The sequence below is a fragment of the Myotis myotis genome, unplaced genomic scaffold, assembly GCF_014108235.1.
Source record: "Myotis myotis isolate mMyoMyo1 unplaced genomic scaffold, mMyoMyo1.p scaffold_m19_p_7, whole genome shotgun sequence".
Taxonomy (NCBI): Eukaryota; Metazoa; Chordata; class Mammalia; order Chiroptera; family Vespertilionidae; genus Myotis; species Myotis myotis.
The window spans coordinates 57,044,723-57,061,239 of record NW_023416379.1 but is presented as its reverse complement, the minus strand read 5'-3'; the positions used below and the strand labels follow the sequence as shown (position 1 = coordinate 57,061,239).

At 34.1% G+C, this 16,517-nt stretch overlaps 1 protein-coding gene across 10 annotated transcripts in view; it reads left to right on the top strand.

Moving 5' to 3' along the window:
* Positions 1 to 16,517, top strand: part of DOP1A (DOP1 leucine zipper like protein A) — a 106,762-nt gene that overhangs the window by 41,545 nt on the left and 48,700 nt on the right. For 6 of the 10 annotated variants that reach the window (XM_036317686.1, XM_036317688.1, XM_036317691.1 and 3 more), the window contains exons 8-15: positions 2,938 to 3,037; positions 3,860 to 3,969; positions 4,884 to 4,992; positions 6,644 to 6,764; positions 8,013 to 8,132; positions 10,091 to 10,202; positions 10,576 to 10,605; positions 10,906 to 11,139. In XM_036317686.1, coding sequence (XP_036173579.1) covers positions 2,938 to 3,037; positions 3,860 to 3,969; positions 4,884 to 4,992; positions 6,644 to 6,764; positions 8,013 to 8,132; positions 10,091 to 10,202; positions 10,576 to 10,605; positions 10,906 to 11,139 — 936 coding nt within the window. Of the gene's footprint in view, positions 1 to 2,937; positions 3,038 to 3,859; positions 3,970 to 4,883; positions 4,993 to 6,643; positions 6,765 to 8,011; positions 8,133 to 10,090; positions 10,203 to 10,575; positions 10,606 to 10,905; positions 11,140 to 16,517 lie in introns of those variants that run through there. The other 4 variants (XM_036317690.1, XM_036317687.1, XM_036317689.1 and 1 more) reach the window with 2 other exon arrangements.

Below are 16,517 nucleotides of genomic sequence, written 5' to 3'. Positions count from 1 at the left end.
GGCCTTCTACCAGCTGTTATCTCTGTCCTGTTATCTTTTCTTGGTTTGGTGATTTTGAGATTGTCAGACCTTTGCAAATAATGATTCACAGTGATATCCTCTAGAACTTTTATTACAAATGAGAGCAATTAATTTAACAAATCATAATTGAAGCATTTCATTGCTGGAACTTTAATCAGTATCCTCATTTTTTAAAGAAGTCATCTAAATTCTTTTGAGTTGTAAACCTTAATGTGGAATGTTGTAGAGCACCAGTATGTAAGCATTCAGAATGGTGAACTACATGTCTAACAAAAGTAATAAGAGAATTTCTACCTTGGAAATGTAAGTTTATTTCTTAAAAGTCATTAGCAGAAAAAGCTATTATTTGAGGTTCTTTTAAAGAACGTTAGATAACTAGTGAGTTTTATTATGATCGGTCATGCTCAACTTTTTCTTTATTACTTTATTAATTTTGAAATTGAATTATCAATAATAGAATAATTTTATACTTCATTGCCAATACTGTTGCTAATTGGGACATAAATCACCCCCAGTTTCTATTTGGAGTCTTTCCATTCTTAAATCAATGGCCCTTATTTCACTCTGGTTTTTCATAAGAACATTCCCTGGGACATCTCAATGTAGTCTAAACTAGAGTATAGGGCTGGTGAATAACCCACAAGATAAGAGTAATTTTTACTTTCTTAAAGGCCCACAAAAGAAAATAAAGAAGAATATGCCAAAGAAATATATGTGGCTCAAAAGCTTAAAATATTATGTCCCTTTATTGACCTTTGCTCTTAAACTTTCCCATTGCTTTCTTCCCTTGCAAACATTCAGTATTATTAGTACTTCAGTATACTGATAGGTGACTCAACAATATCTGAGAAATTAAGTCAGTATAGACTTAAATTGAGAAGAATTAATTTGTAATTTCACTGACCACTGTTTCTCAATGTTTTTTCAGCCTGAGCTTTCTTCAGTACCTTCTTACTCCACCACCTCTGTATCCCTCCCAACCAAGGCTTTTTCAAGCCTTACCTTCTGTAATTCGTATTATGAAAATAACAGCTATGTTGACTATCTTTTAAAAGTAATGCCCTACCCAGGCCCAATTCTAACACTCTTTCTTCTATTTCTGTACCAAATCATTAGATTTCCCGAGAATAAGGATCATGAAAAAGTCATCTTTGTTCTCCACTTTCCCTCTTTCTATGACTATTAATTGTTTTTCTTATTTTAATTTTTTTAAAAAATTTTAATTGTTTTTCTTGAAGTGACAGGCTCACTTTATTTTTATTTTATTCATTTCTAAATATATTTTTATTGATTTCAGAGAGGAAGGGAGAGGGAGAGATAGAAACATCAATGATGAGAAAAAATCATTGATTGGCTGCCTACTGCACACCCCCCACTGGGGATCAAGCCTACAACCCAGGCATGTGCCCTTGACCAGGAATTGAACCTGGAACCCTTCGGTCCAAAGGCCGACACTCTATCCACTGAACCAAACCGGCTAGGGCTATTTTTTAAATTTTTTTGAGAAAATGTCTTTCAAGTGTCCAAGCATGATAATCATAGTTTGTGTCAATCATTCTTTCAGGTAAAAATGGTATTCTGTGAAAAAAATCTGGTAGGTCAGTTCAAAATTCAGTCATACAAGTGAGTTTCTTTGAGACATCTATCATACTGCAGTATACACAGGAGTGTGTTATGTGTACTTCCCATTTTATTACACAGAATATTAAAAAAATGTACTAAAAGGGTCAATATTTTATAAAGTAAATTTTTGCTGCTTCAACAACATTCTTAAGTGAAACTGACTTTTATTGTTTGTTTTGGTTTCTTATTGTAATACAAGTGTATGGCACTAAAAAAATACAATGACTACAAGTGCAGTGGATGCCACTGCTGTACTGCTTCCTTTCTTGCTAAGATGCCAGCAATTTTACCCCCTATCACATGATCGGGGCAAATATCAACATAGTAAAAAAACAGAACATCTTGCTATTGTTCTGATCTAGTTTTTACCTTATGGACCTCCTGAAAGGGTCTTAGAGATTCCCTTAGAGCAGTGGTTCTCAACCTTGGCTGCACATTAGAATCACCTGGAAATCTTTTTAAAATCCTGAGGCCCAGAAATCAAGATTTTAAAAAGATTCCCACGTGATTCTAATATGCAGCCAAGGTTGAGAACCACTGCAGAGTCTGGGAATCACACTTTGAGAGTTTCTTAGGTTAATGGAAAACGTTTGTGTTTTGATGAGTAACTGTAATTTGTCAGCTGTTGATGATTTGTATTTTGTAATATCTCAATTATTTCTCTAAGATTCCTTTAAAACAAATAAAAAGGGTGAATCCCTTTTTAATACTGTCAAGAAGAATGGTGTAGTAAAATGATCACCAGTTTGTGATTAAAGGGAGGTCACTTCTTATTCAACTTGGGCACTAACCAGGCTTTTACATTAGGCTAAGTACTGAGGCTCTGTGAAACTCGGGTTTTTTATTTGAGAGTGATTGTTAACTAGTTGATTTCAATGTTCGTTTCTAATGCTACACTCCAAGCTTCTGTTCTAAATGGATTATTTAGTAATATTATTAAAACTAACATCAATTCTCATATGCATCTATGCATAACCCATAGACACAAACATAGGGTAATGAAGGCTTGGCGGTGAGGGGGAGGAGAGGGCAATGGGGGAAGAGGGGACATATGTAATACTTTCAAAAATAAAGATTTATAAAAACAAATAAAAAAGAAAGAAAAAATCCTAACATCAATTAACAGGCTTCCTTTTATCTTTCTTTTAACTTTACCTTTTTTAGCTAAAACCAGGTTTCCTTTAATAAAATAAACTTTTGAATGTATTGTAAGGTGTGTATTTTGTTTTTTAAAGAGGAAAAAGTAATGTTTTTATATGTGATTAAATACAACCACATTCCTAACTTTTTCAGGCCACTCGACCAGATATGATCAGGATCTTGTCAGCAGCCCTTCATGTAGTACTAAGGAGGGACATGTCTCTGAACCGAAGACTTTATGCATGGCTTCTAGGTAGGTGTTTCATGTGTGGTCTTAGCTGGGAAAAGATGGAGGAAAGTTTGCTATACATAAATATTATCAAGTGCTATGTCTGGCCTAAATGAAGAAACTAAAAAATTTGTTTAAATAGACAATTAAAATGTAAACACTATTAACTGTGTATTGTATGAAGAAATTTCAAAAGCTTCTTAGTTGAAGAGGCTAATTCATAAGTCATGATCCCTTTGATAAGCTTTTTCTGCCCTTATAAGTTGAGATTGTTCTATAAATATGTAGACAAAGAAGAATAACTTAATAATCAAAATAAAGACATAATTCCTAAAATCTTTAAAATACATATTTTTATTGTTGATAGTATTATAGGTATCTCCCACTTTCCCTCCCTTTATCTCCCTAATTCCTAAAATTTTTAAGTCATCAAAGGAATCAGGACTAGTACTACTGACCCACACATGGTACCAGTCTCTCAGGCAATAAAGCATCGTGCATACTTTGTTCTTCTATACTTTTCATCAGTGTTTGCCCTGTCTTCACAACTCATTACCACCTGGAGTTGGACACAATATCACTTAATTTTAATTTTCTGACTCTGCAGTTATTTCACTGTTCATAAGACTTATGTAAAGAAAAAAACAGGATAATTCTGAAAGAATACTATGATACTCCCATATTGAATTGGTTTTCCTTTATTAAACTATCTAAAATGATCTCTCTTGCTGACATTGATTGGGCTACTAATCGGTAAGTGTTTAGTTTTGAGATATTCGTTGTTTTGGTGTTAGTGAACAACAGTTTTGAGAATTTTAATTTATTTCACAATTTATTTCTGTGGAGGTTTTGATAACAACGGTGCTATCATAGGACCCAGAAGCACAAGACACAGTAATCCTGAAGAACATGCCACTTACTATTTTACTACCTTTTCAAAAGAATTGTTGGTCCAGGTAATGAATATTTTCATTTTGGTTACTCTCTGACCATTAGAGTTGCTCAACAAGTGTAAGACAAAGTTCTACTTTAATTGAATTAATTCATAATTGAAGAGGTAGAGACAAGACTCACAAACTTACTGAGTGACGATAATAAGCAAATGACCACAATAAAATGAATAAGTAATTTTAAGATTGACTCACTTCTGTGTAAGTCCAGAGATTTTACTTTTTTTTAGTTTGTTTTCATGACTTTATTAAAACATAGTTGCAGCTTCTCACCTGTCTGCCCTATGAAAATTGGAGCTTTTCCAAAATGAGCCAGGATCTGTGTTATTTCCTCGGAAGCCCCAGGGAAATTTGGGTTGCAACAGGAATCTAAATGTTTGGTAAAACTACTTTTGTAATGGAAATGTTAAAATTAACTATAGGTTTATTTTATATTATTTTTACATCAATTTTATTTATTTAGGCTATCTCAAAATAAAATAAGAAAATACATAGTATACTGTATCTGAAGCATTTTAAAATGAAGGAGGTCATAAGAATATAGATGGTCTGGAGTCACCAATGGGAAAATAATTGTATACTGGCAGACACTACCATATGATGTGTGGCATAGTTTGATGCACATTGATTATCTTAAATATAAATATTTTTATCTTTTGGGCAGTCAAATAACTCATAACTTTATTTTCTAGATTTTCTTTAACTTTCCACTTTTTTTCTAGAAAAAAAAATGTAAGCACTTTTTTCTTCTCAAGAAAAATGAATGTAACATATTTTCCCCCTAGTGGAAGGATAAAGCCAACTTCATTGAAAGCTTCAGAAAAGCAATAGGCAATGTATTAAAAATATTTTTTTTTTTGGAAAAAAAATTATTTGAAAACTGTTTATTTAAATGACTAGTGTACTTTTTCTTTTTAAAGGCAATGGTGGGGATCTTACACATGAATGGACTTGGAGAAGAGACCACTTTAACACAGGATCTAAAACCTTTTCGTATTTTGATCAGTTTACTGGACAAACCTGAGCTAGGTAATAAGATCACATGTTTTGTATTCTTTCATAAGAAAAATAAGGCAAAGTTGTTATTTAGAAAAATTGCTGTATTTTGAGGTGACCTTTAAATACACATTCTTAACAACTTCTTACCTAACATTCACTCTAGAATGTTAAGAAGGTAGATATGTATGCAACTGGTATGTTATCTGTGTGTGTAGCAGGGAAGTCATTTTAAAGATTCTATCTAAAATTTTCTTAATCCTTATTAAGTTACTGAAATTGAAACATTTATGATATGTCATGACTGTCTTGTAAATATGTGTGCTTTTTAAAAATTGATTTCAGAGAGGAAGGGAGAGAGAGTAAGGTCAATGATGAGAAAGAATCATTGATTGGCTGCCTCCTGCACATCCCCCCACTGGGGATTGAGCCCAAAACCCAGGCATGTGTCCCAATCAGAATTCAAACCATAACCTCCTGGTTCATGAGTCAGTAGTCAATCACTGAGCCACACCAGCCGGGCATAGCTGTCTTATAGTTCACAGTATTTAGAGACTTGAGCAAAAGTACTTGGGTTGTATCCCTCAACATTTTTCCCTGCACTCCCTTTGTCTTGTGTATTTTTCCCTTCCTTCATTATATATTTCTTATATAATCATTCTATTGGGAAGTTAGTTATGGCCCCTAGGACAAAAATTAATAAGCATAAATACTAGCACACAAAAAATGAAATAACATAGTACCTAATTTCTTAAAATTAAAAATTTAAAATGAGTTGTATCAATGGCTTTGAGAGTTTATTTTAGCTAATATGCACTAATATATTGAAGCTCAGGAATTTTTTTTAAGGATATTTCTGTCTATTATAGCAATAAAGGTTAGCCCTGTTCCTTCTTATATTACTTAAATTCAAGATAGTAGTAATATTACTATCATTTACTTAATAGTCATTATATCCTGAGAATTATGCCACCCACCTTACAAATATTTTTCATGACCCTAACAACCTTTATGTAAACTTGGTATTATTATCCTCATTCTAGATGAGGAAATAAAGCTCAAAGAAGTTAAATTTTCCAAAGTAATAACTATTTATTGACAAAACCAATTTCCCTGATTCTGTAATTTCTGTTATGTCAGCCTAAAGTTAAATAAACATTTGCTCAATTATTTACTATTTTACTGTTAGGTTATCAAAATGTAAAGTTTAGTTTAGTTTCTAGGGGAAAAAAGAAACTATTGTAAAAAAAAAAATACTTGTTTTAAGACTGACAGCTGTCAGGACAGAGAGAGTTGGGAGCTGGGTGAGAAAGGATGAAGGGATTAAGCAAAGGGAAAAATAAAAGATTCGGACATAGACAACAGTATGGTGATTGCTAGAGAGAAAGGAAAGGGAGTGTAGGAGAGAGTAAAGGAAGGATAAATGGTGATGGAAGGAGGCTTGACTTGGGTGGTAAACAACACAATACAATGCATATACAGGTGAATTGTATACTAGATTTGTATATTACAATTGTAGAATTGTATACTAGAAATCTATATACTTTTATTAACCACTGTCACTCCAATAAATTCATTTTTAAAAATACTTGTTTTAAAGCATTCTTTACTTCGGCCAGTTTTTAGATAATCATGATTTGCCAATGCTAATTAATTTTGTCTTTAATATGTATATTCATTTTAGGGCCTGTAATTCTAGAAGATGTCCTAATTGAAGTATTTAGAACATTGTATTCTCAGTGCAAAGCAGAATTGGATCTTCAGATGGAACCACCCTTCAGCAAGGATCATGCTCAGTTAAGCAGGTAGATTACCAAAAAATTAAGCATGACATGACTTATGACTTGAACACAGAATTAAGTGAATCAAAGGGTACCAAATGTTCTTTAAAGAACTTTTTTTTTAAGTTAGGGTTCTTTTTCAGGTATATATAAACGCTTTTGTTGTTGTTTTAATCCTCACCTGAGGATATTTTTCCATTGATTTTTAGAGAGAGTGAAAGGAAGGGAGAGGGGAGTAGGAGAGAGAGAGAAAAACACACACTGATGTGAGAGACATATTGACTGGTTGCCTCCTGCAGGAGCCCCAGGGCTAAACACATTTTTTAATACCTAGGATAACTCATATAAAATTAACATGTCCTCCTCTTTAAGTCAGTGATCGATACATGTTGACAAAATCTTACTTTTTTACTTTTATATATTAAAACATAATAATAGGCAGTTTTTGATTTTTAGTAAATATAATATCCTGTAATTTTTGTTTGAGATGTTAATATTGACTAAACTGTTACACTGTTTTATTCTGTACTCTGTCTGATAATTTATATTGTCTTGTAGAGTATTTAATTAGTCTTTAATGTGGGGATATGTCTTGCAACTGGCTAAATGCATTGGCAGTACCTCACTATATATAAAAATGATTATTTTTATTGTAAGGAGGGTGGCAGGAGATAGGTAAGTGGGTAATTAATAAGCTAAAGGATTCCCACTTGCAATAACAAAGTTATTTTCCCTGATAGGACTTTAGTAATAATGGCTATATACAGTATTAGTTTTTTTGCTGTTTTGTTTTTCAAGCTAAGAATACTAGATTGAAATTCAACAAATAAACTTAACATTTCTTAAGTAAATCTTACAGGAAAGCAGACAAAGTTACTTCAGAATCAAGGCTGTCAAAATCAAATCACTACTCAATTTATATATGCCAAGTGAAACAAGGTAATTTAATGCCAAATTAAGAGTCAGATACTCAAAATAGTTCAAAAAAATTTCCTGTTCTTTTACTGGAAGGGCAGTTGTTTTTTCTTATGCAAGTCTAATTTTTTATCTTTGATCATACAGTTGAGTTATGAAAACTCAGATTTGGAAAAATAATTACTTAGAATGTAATAAGAGAGTGGCAGTAGATAAAAATCATATATTCCAATTTTCTTACATGCAAGTGTTTTAACAACTGCCTAGGAATATGTACACCCTAACAACATTGTACTAAAATTTAAATTTGCAAAAATAAATGTTAATATTTATTATGTTTTCTTTTCCTTTTTTTAGTAAATTAAGGGAAAATAAGAAAACAGCAGAGCTGATTAAAACTGCCAACCTTCTCTTTAATTCCTTTGAACCTTATTATATGTGGGATTATGTGGCACGTTGGTTTGAAGAATGTTGTAGGTATGTTAAACTGTTTCTTTCATTTTAATTTAATAGCATTCAAAGCCAGCCTTTTCTTTGTTTGTTTTTTAAGTTCTTCAATCTAATGGAAAGATTTTTTTGTGCATTTTACCACTACTATTTACAACTGTTATATATATTTAATAGCCATAACCTGGCTGTACCTTGTTATTCTAGAATATAGAATTATTGATCATATAATCTTAGAATTGAATAGTTCAGAGGTAAGTTATTCAGTCACCAGTATACATGAAAAATTTTCCCTCTGCAATCTATACTAATCCATTTTGGTTTTTGTTGTAGAGAAAATAGCATATTTGTGGTTGCTGCCTTAGAACACATTCCCAAAATTATTCCCACTTTGAAGAACAGAAAATTCCTTAGTGTCATATTTGTGTTTTTAAAGCCATAGAACCAGCTATATGGTCACTATCTATATATATATAAAAACCTGAGAGACTGAACGACCGGTCGACTGGTTGCTATGATGTGCACTGACCACCAGGGGGCAGACGCTCAATTCAGGAACTGCCCCTTGGTGCTCAGTGTGCTCCCACAGCCAACCTCCCATGGCCTGCCAACCTCCCGCGTTCCCTCCCGCTGGCTATCAGCCCCGATTGGCCCCAATTGCCAGCCAGGCCGAGGGACTCCACCGCACCGGGCCTCTAGTTGAGTAATAAAAGCCCTTCACCCCCTAGGACATAAAGTTTAAAAAATGCTCTGAAAACCCAAGGACACTAGTGAACCCAAGTAGAATCTCTGTCTGAAATGGAGTTCAGATTCTCTCAGAACCAGATTAACCTCTCAAGCCTCAGGAGCATATAGTCACAAAGTAAGCCTGTATGAATTTGGGATTAGAAGTCTTTTGAAACTGTAAATGCTGATGTGATAAATTAATTGTACATTTACTGATTCAGATACCGAGCACCCAGTTGAAAAGCTTTATGCTAGGCATATCTAGTCCCTGTTTTTAAAGACTTTGTAGTAAGAACAAGTAAGACATGCACATACATATTCCTAGTATTAAATTAAAACTTACAAATGCCTTCGTAGAGAGATTAAAATAGGAATGCCAAGGAACTATGAGTGTCTTTTTGCCACCTGGCCTTCATTTCTCATTTACAAACATACACATCCATCCTTTTTTAGGTAACCTGGACTAGTCCCTGCACATACATTACTTTCATGCTGCAGTTATGCTATTTCTTAAAACATATTTTTTTGTCTTTTGCCCATCTGGTATTGTCCTATATAGAGATCACCCACTTTTCAGTAGCCTTCCATGACTCCTTCAAGTCTCTCATCAGAATCAACTTTTCCTATACTGTCACATTATTAGATTTACTTATCTATATGTTTATATTTCTTGCTGGTTAGGGCTGTACCATATTCTTCTTAACTTGTGTCTTCAGAGTGTAGGGCAGTAGATGGTCATATAGGATTAATATGATTTGATGTGAATGTTGGAGTAATGATCTCTACTGCTTGGATCAGAAGAGGCTTCCTGGAGGAGGTAACATTTGATCTTAAATCTTGAAGGACAGATACATTCTTATATGAGAGAATGAGATTGAGGGAGGGTGAAAGTCCAGGTGGACAAGTGTGTATCAACAAAGGCCCTGAAATTAGAAATAACGCAACAAATAATCCTTTTTAACTAGGAGATGATATCTGTAATGGGAGCAATAGGAAATAAGTCCCCAAAAGTGAAATCCATCCAGAACACTTGGAAATACAGGATGGGAGTAATAGGGAGAGGTTAAACCTAGGAGTCTTGCCCTGGGAATTTTCCACATAGAGGTACAGTGGTGTCCTGGGGAAAAGGGAATATACTTCATCATAAGAATGTTACTGTGTGTGCCCCACTGCTGAATTGACCCTCATTAAAAATAACCAATGATGTCACATGTTCATTTTACTTGATAGCATACTTGATAAAGTGAATTTTGTGCCTTTAGGAGGACAATGCATGCCAGACTTCAGACTGGGCCTGGAGATAGTGAGTCATCTGAGTTACAGCTGACCAATTTCTGCCTCCTGGTAGATTTTTTGTTGGATATAGTTTCTTTGGTAAGATGACCTTGGCAAAAAAATATTGAGGAAATCTAATATAGTTTAGATATTTCATGTTGAAGACAAACCTTATCTTCAAATAAACTTTATCTTTAATATTAAATATTTTTTCCCTTGTGGCTTAGCCTTTTTTTTTCCGTAAAATTTTCCAAGTGTTTTGTCCTGTAACACATATACATAATACATGTACAAGTCTTATATAATACATGGAATATACTTCATAATTGCATGTTATTGAAATTTTAAATGTTTAGTGTAAAATAATCTGATGATATATTTATATTCATTAATGATTCTTTCTACTAAATGATAACTTTTGGGAATCTTTTCCCTTTTTCTCTCCTAAATTCTTTGCTTTCTCATTTTGAAGCCTACTAGAAGTATGAGGGTGTTGTGTCAGGTATGCCGTTCAGCCTGTTTGTATTGTATTCACTTTTGTTATAACTTCAGTAATGTAGCAAATAAAATGGGGATTGTTTTATTATATATCTTTGAAATACTTAAATTGAGAATTTGGGAATATAAATTTTATATCACTAATAATAAAATGATTATACAATGTTAATTAAGAGCATGATACATATAAAATATGACAGATTAGTAAAAATTATTTCCTTTTTTATATAGATTAAAAATCAGTGAAATAATATAACTTTTGGATTGCATATTTAAACCTTTGTCACTTCACTTTTATTTTCAGGAGACTTATATTGAAATCCAGACAGAACACTTGCCCCAGTTGCTGCTCAGGATGGTTTCTGCCCTGACAAGCCATCTCCAGACATTGCACTTGTCTGAACTCACAGATTCACTCAGGCTCTGCTCAAAGATCCTTAGCAAAGTTCAGCCTCCACTGTTAGCTGCCAGCACTGGAGGTGTTTTGCAGTTTCCAAGTGGGCAGAACAACTCAGTGAAAGAATGGGAAGACAAAAAGGTAATATTAGCTGTTAATTATGTTATTAGACCAGTTACAGTTGACCCTTAAATAACATGGGTTTTAACTGTGTAGGTCCACTTTATACACAGATTTTTTTCAATAAATATAAAATTTTGGGAGATTTGCAACAATTTGAAAAAACTCATAGATGAACCTGTAGCTTAGAAATGACAAAATTAGGCAAAAGTTAGATATATCATGAATGCATGAAATATATGTAGATAATAATCTATTTTATCATTTACTAGCATAAAATATATACGTCTATTATTAAAAGTTTAAAATTTATCAGTACTTATTCTCAAATGGCCTGGTCAGCGTGGCTCAGTTTGTTGGAGCATCGTCCCATACACCAAAGGTGGCATGTTTGATTCCTGGTCAGGAAACATACCCAGGTTGTGTGTTCCATCCCCAGTTGCTGGTCTGTACAGGAGGCAGCCAATAGATGTGTCTCTCATGTCAATCTCTCTCTCTCTTTCTCTCTCTCTGTCTTTGTCTTCTCTCCCTCTCTCTCCCTCCCTCCCCCTTCCTCACTCCCTTCCACTCTCTCTAGAAATCAATGGAAAAAAATATCCTCAGGTGAGAATTAAAAAAACACAAAAATAAACATAAGTGGTAAAATTAATTCTAGTACATACTGTATTACTGTAATAATTTCATAGCCACATCCTGTTGCTCTTGCAGTGAGCACAAGTGTTGCGAGTATCCACTTAAAACGTGTGACACTAATCATCTAATATCTCTGTGTAAGCAGCTTGTCTACAGTAAATTGCATATTGAAGTAAAAAAGTGATCTCTCATAGTTCTTGCATATCTTTTATCATATTTAGTGCAATACCATAAGCCTTGAATAACACCATGAGACTCATAGAAAATGCCACTGGTGATACTGGAAGTACTCCCAAGAAGCAGAGAAAAGTCATGACATTACAAGACAAAATTGACTTGCTTGGTATGTTTCGTAGATTGAGATCTGCAGCTGTGTTTGCCGCCATTTTAAGATAAATGAATCCAGCGTTATGACCATTGTTTGAAAAAAATAAATAAATAAATTTGTGAAGCAGCCACTATACCTGTGCCAGCAGAAGCAAAAACCTTGCAAATATCTTATCTCTTATTGAAAATGCAGCTTTTATGTGTGTGCAAGATTGCTATAAGAAAGGCATACCTCTGGAATCTAATATGAATCAAGAAAAAGTGAAGTCATTATATGACAAATTAAAGTGAAAGGAAGGTGAAGGCTCTAAAGCTGGAGAATTATTTTATTCATTTATTTATTTATTTTAAATCTTTATTATTGAAAATATTACATATGTCCCCTTTTTACTTCATTGACCCCTTCTAGCCCACCTCCCTGCCCCAGGCCTTTACCACCCTACAGTCTGTGTCCATGGATTACGAATCTATGCATACAAGTTCTTTGGTTGATCTCTTCCCACCCACCTATCTATCCTTGCCTTCCCTCTGAGATTCAACAGTCTGTTCCATGCTTCTGTGTCTCTGGATCTATTTTGTTTATTAGATGTGACATACAAGTGAGAGCATGTGATACTTATCTTTCTCTGACTGGCTTATTTTGCTTAGCATAATACTCTCGAGGTCCTTCCATGAAGCTGGAGAATAATTTTAGAAAGAGGTTTGGTTTAAAAAAATGTCAAGATAATAGCAGAAGCAGTTTCTGCCAACCAAGAGGCAGCAGATGAGATCCTAGACACTATTAAGAAAATCATGGAGGAGAAAGAATACCTGCCTGACAGGTTTTTAATGCAGACGAAAATGCCATATTCTGGGGATATACACCCCCAAAGGACATTTATTACTGAGGAAGAGATGTGAGCACCAGGTGTTAAGACAGGAAGGGATAGGCTAACATTACTCTTGTGCAAATACGTCAGGTTTATGATCAGGACTGCCTTTGTCTATAAAGCTGCTGAACCCTGAGCCTTTAAGGAGGAAGATAAACACCAGCTGCCAGTCTTTTCACTGTATAATGAGAAGACTTGAACAACCAGAACCCTTCCTCTGCATTGGTTCCATCGCTGCTTTGTCCCTTACCTTGCCAGTAAGGGACTACCTTTTAAAGTTTGTTTGACATTGGACAATGCCTCTGACCACCCAGAGCCCCATCCATTCAATATCAAAAGCCTGGAAGTGTCTACTGCCCTCAAACACAATGTCTCCAATTCAGCCTCTAGGTCAGGAGGTCATGAGGGCCTTTAAGGCCATTACAAAGGGTACTCTATGGGAAGGATTGTCAGTGCTATGGAAGAGAAGAGAACCTTGACAGAACATCATGAATGTCAGGAAGGATTACACCATTGAAGATGCCATCGTTGTTATGTAAAGAGCTGTGAAAGCCATCAAGCCTGAAACTGTAAATTTCTGCTGGAGAAAACTGTTCCCTGATGTTGTGAGTGACTTCACAGGATTTAAGACAGAGTCAATCAAGGAAATCATGAAATATATTGTGAATATGGCAAAAAAAAGGAGGGTGAAGGGTTTCAACATATGAATCTTGGGAGAAATTCAAGAATAAATAGACACCACACCAGAGGAATTGATGGAAGATAACTTGATGGAGTTGAGTGCTCTGGACTAGCAATGCCAGACAAGGAGAAGGAGATAGAAGAAGCAGTGCCAGAAAACAAATTGACATTAGACGGTTTGGCACAAGGGTTTTACTTATTTAAGACTACGCTTGACTTCTTTTATGATACAGGCCCTTCTATGATACAGGTGCTTAAAACTAAATAAAGCACACGATGAAAGGATTGGTACCGTATGGAAACATTTTTAGAGAAATGAAAAGGTCAGGAATTGCAATGTATTTCTGTAAAGTTTTACCAACCTCCCTGCCTCCCCTTCCATTCCTTACACCCGTTCCACCTCTTTTGCACCTGAAACAGCAAGACCAACCTCTCTTCTTCCTCCTCCTAAGCCTACTCAATGTGAAGATGAGGATGAAGACATTTATGATGTTCCATGTCCAATTAATGAATAGTAACTAATCATCATGTCATGAAGTTTATAAACTTATCTATTGTGTATGTGTCTTCATGTGAAAATTTAATAATTGCACAACAACTGTATGATAACCTTGTGGATGACTTGTATGAAAGTGGATAGCTTATCCTTGCATAGGCATAAGGTGAATAATATTTAATAAAATTAATATATTCTCTTACTGTTTTATAAGTTTGCTTTCAAACAATTACATTACTTACATTATGCTCCTTTCCTGTAATTGAAGAAACTGCTTATCAGCCAATCATCAGAGGTAAGTGGTTTTATTTTTAAAATGTAACAATATTTCCATTTCTGTATTATGAATATGACTGTAATACTGTATGCCATAAAATTTTATAGTGATTTATTCATTAGTATATAGGCTAGGCTACCATGAAGCAATCATATCGATGACTCTAAGCTACCATAAAGCAGTGGTATTGATGCTGCTTTGTGGTCAATGTATGAATTGTTATACCAGTGGATAATTATGAATTTCTTCTTCACATTATCTTTTCATTTTTGATGTCCAGTGTTATTAATATATGTAAGATCTACAATGTGTTGTGTTATATGTGATAATTTTGATATAGGTATTGACAGATGGTGCAAACTTACACTATTCAAAAATATAGTATAGCCCAGCCAGCGTGGCTCAGTGATTGAGCTTCTACCTATGAACCAGGAGGTCATCGTTCGATTCCCTGTGTGTGCCCAGGTGTAGGCCGGTCCCAGTGTGGGGCCAATGATTCTCTCTCATTGATGTTTCTGTCTGTCTCTATCTCTCCTTTACTCTCTGAAATCAATAAAAATATATTTTTTAAAAATACAGTATAATACTGTATATGTATTTTTCTTATGGTTTCTTAACATTTTCTTTAGTTTATTGTAAGAACATAGTATTTAATACATATAACATACAAACTATGTGCTAATAGACTTGTTTCTGTTATCTGTAAGGTTTCCTGTCAACACTGGGCTATTAGTAGTTAAGTTTTGGGGGGAGGCAAAAATTATACATGTATTTCAACTGTTTATGGGGGCAGGGGTTGACATCTCCCCTCTCCCTATGTTGTTCAAGGGTCAACTGTTTATTTCTTCAAAGCAGAATAATATCTGAGTAAAGTCATATAACAAACGATTTAGTGAATTTTGCATACATCCAAATGTGTGGCAGTAGACCATTATGTAGGCTTTGGCTCTAGTGCAATTTAACTGTTTATATCAACACTTTCCAATAGAAATATAATGCCAGCAACATATGTAATTTTAAAATTTCTGGTGGCCACTTTTATTTATTTTTTTCATCCTCACTTTTTTCATTCATTTTTTTCTTAGAGAGTGGAAGGAAGAGAGGAGGGGGAAAGAGAAAGAGAAAGAAACATTGGTGTAAGAGAGACACATTGATTGGTTGCTTCCCCCATGATCCCTGACCGGGGCCAGGGATTGAACCTGTAAGCAAGGTACATGCCCTTGACTGGGAATCAAACCTGAGACACTTTGGTCTATGGGCCGATGCTAGTGCTCTAACCTCTGAACCAAACTAACTAGGGCTCTGGTAGTCACTTTTAAATAGTAAAAAGAAACAGGAAAAAATAATTTTAATTATATTTTATTTAGGCCTTTCTAGATAATTTATTATGATTTCAACATGTAATCATAAAATTGATGTAATATAAAAAGTTAGATATTTTACATTCTTTTTTGGACTGTTTTCAAAATTTCAGTGTGTATTTTGCACTTTAGCACATCTTTGTTCAAATTCTAAATTTTTTTCAAAAACACTTGAAATAAGAAAATTTAGTACCTCTGTCAGATCAGCTACATTACAAGTGCTCAGTAGCCACATGTTTATAATCTAAACTTCACTGGTCCTTTCATATGTATACAGTAGGTTTTTTACATGCTCTTCTTGAAATACAGAATCTCTTCTAGATTCATAATGCTTACTCTATGACATTGAATAGAATTATAATGATTTTAATCTAGCACTAGTAACATACTTAAACTCCTGCAAAACATCTATGGCAACATCAGTAATTCAAAAGCTTTCAAGTTTATAATATTAAAATATTTTTAGCAAAAATTAACAAAAATATTAATGAAATTATATAGTTACAGTGGCACTATCTTACAATAAAGATTTTAAAATTTCTGGCATACAAGGTTTGTTACCTAAATCCAGGATTTGTGGAGTTGACCTTGGTTTTTTTTTATTATTATTTGCGTTTTTATTGTTCTGCCAGGAAAAATATGTTATCAGGACGATTTCATACAATTTTTATCACCAACTAATAATCCTAAAACTTTTCTTGGTCCTTCTAAATATATCGATCTTCATATATGAAATGATCATTACTGACCCTCAA